Below are 8,546 nucleotides of genomic sequence, written 5' to 3' on the forward strand. Positions count from 1 at the left end.
TTACATTTCAAATGATTTTTCGCTCAAAAGGACTTAGCAGCTACGGAAATTGTGCCGAGATATATTTACTCTACGCTTTTGATTACATTTTCATGATGTTTTTCTCTGGTTCACTGCCAAAATGAGTTATTTTTTGAAGTGTTTGGAAAATTAGGCTGCTGAGCTGACTATGATTAGCCTTCATTGCGTAATAAATTTTGTTGGTTATATTCTTAGTCAAGCCATGTAATGAGTGAGAGATGTGCGAAGTGATTAAGAGGATGGCGAGGTAATGCTTTGAAAAAAAAAACACAAAATATTTATTTGATATCCACACTTATTTTACAATTAAATAAATACATCCGCGCCATTTAAATTCTTTCATTTTCAACGAATCGGCAATACTTCATTTTGTCATTTACAAAAGAAAAAAAATCATGAATATAAGAACGTCCCGCTGTATACAACCATATATCCAAAGAGTACCTTGATGAACTGATAGTTCTATCCTATTGAAAGGATAGCCGAAGAGCCTGGCATGTCTAAGAGCCTATACCACTCTCGCCATACTTACAGCACATTTGCTCATCGGTACCGCTTTTTTTTAGGAACTGCAGCGAACGAGAGCCATGTGGCGACAGTCCACAGGAGTCGCCGATCTTTCTTCGAGGTCATAGAACGAATCAGAGCTGTCGCAGCAGTCAGCACAATTGCCTCGCTCGACTGTGATGAATTTGTGCCCGCTGCCAGAAAGTCCACCTGAACATAAACCCTTTTGGGGAAGAGTCAGAGCTGCAGCTACTTCTACTCGTTGTTTATGGAGTGCAGTGGAAATAGTCGTCGTGTGACGTCAAACATCTTTGGGCTTAGAACCATTCAAGGCTATCCCACGAATCAGCACAATCGCTTGAGTAATATTTGAGTTCGTTGGCCTGAGTTGAAATCGCTAGAACAGGCCTCGCATGTGGAATGGGATTAAGAGTCTTTACCTCGTCATCTTTTTAAGGTTTAATGGCTTTGTGCAAACTTCTTAAAAGCTTAGTGGTTTTACCTAAAGATTATTGTACGTCCAGTTCGGGTTCAATTGGGGTTGCAATCACTTTATCTTCTTTCGCAAAACCGACTAACGTCCAGAACTTTTGGGAGACTCTTTTTCTTACGAGAAGGCTGCCTTGCCTTTTTCCTAGACTTGCCACTATAGTGTCTAGTGTCCGCCTGACCTCACTTCTCTCCCTGAATATAAAGTGGACGAAGCTTTAAGGGGTTTGAGAATCAGTGTGCTGGCGATTGAGCTCAACGAAACTCCAACAACCGGAGTGACATCCCTTGATATCGATTCTGGAACTTCTGTTGGCGCGACGGAGTTTGAAGGCCTCTTGAAGACTTCTGAAATCCCTAGGCCACGGCAGATGGTTTTTACGGAGGGTAAAGGCAGGCAGTACACTGGCTGCGAACAAAGCTGAAATAATATCTGCTGTGCAAGCTCGATTAAAGTAATGGCAAGTGTAGTTGAGCGAAAGACTACATAATTTTTTTCTCTATAATTTGATATTCCAAGTAATTAAATTTGTGCACTGATTATGAGGTCTAGACATTCTCCTTCGTTTGGAAGAAAACTTGCTCGCTTTACAAATATGTATTTATATACACACATAAACACATACACAAACACATTTATCGCCCACCAAATCAAAACATTTTTTCCACAACATTAGCTATATCGTAAGTATAAAATATTAAAATGTATTGAGCTACTACAACAACTTAAGCGAAAATAGTAAAAACTAAAGAAAAAGCTATAAAACAAGCTGCTGAGGCAGAAGAGTTTGCGAAACAGACTAAACACTTACATACGCCCATTTAGCACGCAAAAAGACCCCTGTTCTAAATATGAAATTCGTTGGTATCTAATCAATCGTATTGGAGACAAATACTCACCAAACAACATTAATATATATATATATGTATGTATATGTGAAACGATAAAATAACAAATAACAATAATCATAACATAAAATAAAACTTTGCTCACGCGAATGGCAAACGAATCGCATGATAAAGAGAAAATGGAACACAATATTTAAGACGCGGAGAGGAGAAGCATACTCATATTTATGGATGGCGTAAGAGTGTCTTTTTACTAATATATTGTATTTGAAAAGTGCTGAGTCAGAATGTGGGAGGCTATCGCAGCAAAAACCAGGAAAAGGAAAACTAAAGAAAAATAAAAAACCAAAGAAGGCATTAAAATATTTCCCAATTACATATGAGTCGCTCTATATCACAACCGCCTAAGTCCACAGCGGAAATTTTTCGATGGTTTTTGTGCAATGCACACATACTGAACAAATAAAAATAAGCCAACAGCAGTGGGACTAACTAATGTCGAGAAGATCAAACAAAAAAATATTAAAGTTAATGATTTAGTATGGTGGCGGGCCCTAGACAAAGGCAATAACAGGAAAGTAATAGCAAAAGGGCAACGACTCGTATGCCCTGATAAATCGGGGGCAGTGAGTAGCGCACCTCAGGAAGGGCTTCACATGATAAATACTTCACTTGCAACTGCTGCATATTTTCATCCATGGTACGGCCGCAAAGAGCGCTCTGAGGCGCCAAAACGTGGAAGGTAAGCAATTTCGGGCATGCAGCAATATTGAATGAAATAAAAAGGGGCCGGCTAAATGGAATTAAAGCTGACAAAGAAGTCAACACTGATTACATGACGCCTGTTTGGGACTTCAATACGATGATACCCAATAGGTTCCCGACTAGAGATGAGTGGGATGCAGGAGTACCAGTAGCAGAGGGAGGTATATCCATCTACACTGACGGTTCAAAAATGGATCAAGAAACCGGAGCCGGTGTCTACTAGAAGGACCTGCAGATCAACCAATCAGAGATCTATCCTAGAGAGAGAGAGCGACTAGTATTTTACTTAAAGCGTTTTATTTCTATCGAAAAGTGTTGCCTTCTCAGTGCCCTCTACGTAAGATACTAAGGAAAGGGCAGTGAGAAGGCAAAATTCTGTAGTAGCAGAGTTCCAGAAAACAAAGCCGCTATGTCGACCGTCAGGCAACACTGAAGGCAATAGGATCTAAAATAGTGAAATCGGGAATTGTATGGAAATTTCGCACCACTCTGGCATCACTGAGCCGTATCAATTCTATGCAGGGTCCCCGGACGTATCAATATTGAAAGAAATAGTCGGCTGATGAGATAGCTAGATGCGGCTCGGAGATGCCGGTATAAGAAGCGGACACTTAGCTCCGTACTACCACCGTTTAGTGATAACGTTAGGAAAATTGATAAATACACCGTGGCCGCGACGAATAACTTGTGAAAAAGGAGGAGGCTGTGAGATCACAAGATTATTATGGCTGCGGCTTAGTAGGAAAAAGACAAGGGACATACTCAAACTCAAGAGATCTGCAGTAAGAGTCCTTACCGGCGTCATTACATGACACTGTGCTATAGCAACCAATGCTTCAACGGTGGCGAATACCAACCAACAACTACTCTCTGCAGAGGCTGCCATGATGAGGATGAGTAAGAGTCAATTGACCATTTTGTGAGTCGACACCCAGGCCTACAGACGAAGCTCCTCAAGCGCTTGGGTTCACGCCTCTTCAATTATAGGTACGTGTCTTCTTATGACATCCGCTTAAAGAGGGAACTTACAATGGACGTTTAGGTCTTCCGAGTTAAAGTATGAAATAGTCTATACACGCCCTCCTAACCTGCTTAAGTCCATTCCACCCAATCATATTATGTTCAAAGGAATCGATACATTATCAAACTTGCCTAAGTCCACCATAAGACCTTTTGGGAAATTTTGCTTCAAAACTAACTAAGTGCAAGATAAAGACTTTTATTTTCCATATTGGCCTAACTATGCATTGTTTCTTATTCGCCAAATGCTTTCAAGATCTACATACATATATATGTATATGCAGCAAGAAAAGAAAGAACCACAATTTTTCATTCGCAAAAGCTCACATGTCAGACATCATTATTTCGTTAGCGTCAATGCAACTTCTATTTCTGTACATGCGTATATTTTAAGCTGTCAACACTTTTTGGTTCGTTTGATTTTTATATTTTTTTTATTTAATATTTCTCTAACATTCTTCAAAAAAGTTTATGCGTCTTATTATGTAGTATCTTTCTAAATAATAATAAAATTTTTCTTGTTGTTATCGTGTTATGATTAGAGTAATCACACGTCAACGAATTGTCGTCTAAAATACTTTTTCGCGTGACATATGCATTTTCATGCCATTTTTATTGCCTAAATAAATACTTACTTGCGCTTCTTACGTCTTTCGTTTGGTGTTTGCTTACATTGGCATATAATTTCAACACTTGGCTTACTATAATGCAATTGTAAACGTATTTGTTTATGTATTTGGTAGTACGGCATGCCATGGAAGAATTATTTATTATTTCGTAGTACTTGCCTAGTTCATAACTTCGTCAGAAACAAATCTATATATATAAAAATGAATGCCATTTTTCGTTGTGACTTTATAACTCAAGAACGGGCTCACCTATCCGATAACTTAAGGATGTGTTTGTACAATATGGGTAGCAAATGGGAGCTGTTGATGATTGCTATAGTATAGAGTATTTTTAATGCCCCTCCGTAACTAGGGTCTCGAGATATAGACCAAAACGTGGACCTGGATAACCCTAGGATGTGTTTGAACCACATGAGTATCCATTGTAAGTTGTTGATAAATGCTAATGAAAAGAGGACTTTTCTTTTCGCTGGGTAACTAAGGACTCCAGATATAACCAATTGGGAACTCGCAGTGGGATGACATCAAAAACAATTTATTTGCAGGACAGTCGACAACCGATCGTCATGACATTACTGCGCGTGTTTTTCGGCAAAAATGTAAAGCACTTATGGATTTAATTGGGAAATTATATGTATTTGGGGAGGTGCGTTGCCATATGTACTCCATCGAATGGCAGAAAAGGGGATTGCCGCACGCACATATACTAATTTGGCTGGTACATAAAATAACTCCGGATCAAATCGATAACCTTATATCAGCTGAAATTCCTAATCACACTGCTGATCCTGAGTTATTTCAAGTTGTCGTTAAAAACATGATACATGGACCGTGCGGTGAACTAAATGTGAATTCACCATGTATGATTGATGAAAAGTGTTCGAAACGATACCCAAGGCAATTTACTTCAGACACAATAACGGGCAATGACGGATATCCGTTGTATCGACGTAGATCACCTAATGATAATGGCAAAACGGCAACCATTAGAATGCATAACCAGGAAGTTGAAGTTGATAATCGTTGGGTGGTTCCGTATTGTCCATTATTATCGAAAATATTCAACGCTCATATAAATGTGGAATATTGTAATTCTGTCAAATCCATTAAATATATTTGCAAGTATGTAAATAAAGGGAGCGATATGGCTATTTTCGGTGTTGCTGGTGATAATAGAAATGATGAAATTACTCAGTATCAAATGGGTCGCTATATTAGTAGCAATGAAGCTGTATGGAGGATTATGTCGTTTCCAATGCACGAAAGACATCCTGCGGTTGTTCACTTGGCTGTACATCTTGAGAATGGCCAAGGTGTTTATTTTAATGTAGCAAATTTATTGGAAAGAGCAGCGCAACCACCAGCAACTACGTTAACAGCTTTTTTCAAATTATGCGAAACTGATACATTTGCGATAACTTTGTTATATTCTGAAGTGCCTCAGTATTACACATGGAATGTGTCTTCGAAAAAATTTCAAAGACGTAAACAAGGAACAGCAGTTCATGGGCATCCTGACATTTTCCAAACAGATGCAATTGGCAGAATATATACAGTACATCCAAACAATGTTGAGTGTTTTTATTTGAGATTGTTATTAGTTAACGTGAATGGCCCAAAATCATTTCAAGAATTGAGAACAGTCAACGGTCATTTGTGTGAAACATACCGTGAAGCATGCCAACTTTTGCATTTGTTGGAGGATGATGCACATTGGGATTCAACACTTCATGATGCATCTATTTCGGCTCATCCTCAACAAATACGAATGCTGTTTGCCGTTATATTATCAACATGTATGCCATCAGATCCACTTGAATTATGGAATAAATATAAACATAATATTGCAGAAGATATTTTAATTCGTATGCGTCATCATGCAAGAAATCCTGATTTGTTGATAACTTTGGAAATGTACAACGAAGCTTTGATAATAATTGAAGATATGTGTCTACGGATTGCAAATAAAACATTAGTACAATTGGGTATGACCGCACCAAATCGTGACATGCATGATCTGTTTGATCGTGAATTGCAACGTGAGCAGGAATTCAATTCTAATGATTTGCGTTTATTTGTACAATCGAATATAACCAAAATGAATATTCAGCAAAAACATGTATATGACACAATCATACAAGCCATTTCCAATAATGCAGGTGGGTTATATTTCTTGGATGCACCTGGTGGTACAGGCAAAACGTTCGTTATATCACTGATTTTAGCCACTATTCGATCGGAACAGAAAATTGCATTGGCACTTGCATCTTCGGGAATTGCTGCTACATTATTAGAAGGTGGTCGGACAGCACATTCTGCATTAAAATTGCCATTGAATGTACAGGTGATTGAAACTCCAACTTGCAATATTTCAAGAAATTCTGCTATGGCAAAAGTTCTGCGATTAACGTCAATTATTTTATGGGATGAGTGTACAATGGCGAATAAAAAATTACTAGAAGCATTTAATCGAACAATGCAAGATTTACGTGGTAACCAACAGCTTTTTGGTGGTGCTTTGATATTACTGTCAGGGGATTTTCGACAAACATTGCCTGTCATTCCTCGGTCAACTCCTGCTGATGAAATAAATGCCTGTTTGAAGTCATCAGTTCTTTGGAGATATGTACAAAAATTTACACTGAACATTAATATGCGTATTCACCTACAAAATGATCCAGCTGCCCATGAGTTTTCAAAACAATTGTTACAAATTGGTGATGGCAAAATACAAATCGACAGAACCAACGGATTGATCACTGTACCGAACAATTTTTGTACAATTACGAAATCGATAGATGAATTGATTGAATGTGTTTTTCCAAATATTCTTCAGAATTACAGAAATCATGATTGGTTGAGAGAACGCGCCATTTTAGCACCGAAGAACATTCATATCAATGCCATTAATTTTCAAATTCAAGCAAAACTCCCAGGTGTAGTCACGACATATAAATCAATTGACAGTGCTATGAATCAAGATGAGGCAATGAATTATCCAACTGAATTTTTAAATTCATTAGAACCGGCTGGTATGCCACCGCACTGCTTGAATCTGAAAGTGGGTTCTTTGATTATATTATTGCGAAATATTAATCCACCAAAACTGTGTAATGGCACCAGATTGGCAGTGAAAAATTTATTGCCAAATTTGATTGAAGCTACATCTTAACTGGTAAATCAAAAGGAGAAGTTTGTTTAATACCGCGTATCCCTATGATTCCAACTGATATGCCATTTGAATTCAAACGATTACAATATCCTGTGCGTTTATCATTTGCGATGTCCATCAACAAAGCTCAAGGGCAAACACTTAACGTTTGTGGTGTGAATTTGGAGGAATCATGTTTTTCACATGGCCAACTTTATGTTGCCTGTTCCAGAGTCGGTACCCCCAGCCGTTTGTTTATTCATGCTCAAAATTGAAAAACAAAAAATATTGTTTATCCAAATGTTTTAGATTAAGTTTTAAAATAGCTAGCAAATAATTAAATATATTTTTTTTTTATAAATGAGTTTGATTTAATATTTCACTTTATACGTAGCGAAGCACGTACCGGGCCGCTAGTAAGTAAATAAATATATGTTCATTAGAGTGCATCACTCTGCATACAAAAGAGAAACCTACTGTTTTTCTATAGGACATATAGAGTTTTTTATATTTTAATGGCCTTATTCATAAAAAATAAAGTAGCTTTAAAAAACGTTTATAAACTGAAAAATGTATGAAAACGTCACTTTATAAAGCTCTTTAAACCTACTTTATTTTTTATGAATAAGGCCTTAAGACTTTTGCCAAAATATTTCGGAAAAATATTTATATTTACGTTAGAAGGGCTTAATTGAAGATGTCTTTTAAAATCGAGTTTTTTTTAAATAAATTTAGTTTTTTCATATTGTTTATAAAAAGTCATCTGAAATGATAGAAGAGTTATAAGGTCTGCATAAAAATGTTTTAAAATTACAACAATCGAATCAAAATAAAGTGATTTTTGGAGGTATTTTTCAATCGCTCTAGCTCACGCAAATCTTAATATTTTTCCGAACTATTTTGGCTGAAGTTTTAAAATGTTTTAAATTTTATAATTTCGATAGAAACACTACAACTTTTTTGGTGGCGTACCCTAACGTGCATTCATACATACATAAAAATGGGATGTCGTTTGGTAGTAAAAGGCCTTGATTCGAATGTGTCCTCCTTCAGAGGTAATAAATGTTTAGAAATGTACACTTTCAGAAAAAAATATTTGTTTTTACTTCGAAAAA

General features: G+C 37.1%; 1 protein-coding gene across 1 annotated transcript; it reads left to right on the forward strand.

Moving 5' to 3' along the window:
- The first annotated feature begins 5,097 nt into the window (after positions 1-5,097).
- Positions 5,098-7,452, forward strand: LOC108375079 (uncharacterized). The gene has a single exon (XM_017631159.1). The coding sequence runs from the start codon at positions 5,098-5,100 to the stop codon at positions 7,450-7,452; it is 2,355 nt and encodes a 784-aa protein (XP_017486648.1).
- The last annotated feature ends 1,094 nt before the right edge of the window (positions 7,453-8,546 follow it).

Source organism: Rhagoletis zephyria, unplaced genomic scaffold (genome assembly GCF_001687245.7).
Source record: "Rhagoletis zephyria isolate East Lansing unplaced genomic scaffold, Rhagoletis_zephyria_1.1 Rzeph_scaffold_08484, whole genome shotgun sequence".
Taxonomy (NCBI): domain Eukaryota; kingdom Metazoa; phylum Arthropoda; class Insecta; order Diptera; family Tephritidae; genus Rhagoletis; species Rhagoletis zephyria.

Coding starts and splice junctions, on each gene's coding strand:
- LOC108375079 (XM_017631159.1), top strand. CDS start 5,098: ATGATACATGGACCGTGCGGTGAACTAAATGTGAATTCACCATGTATG.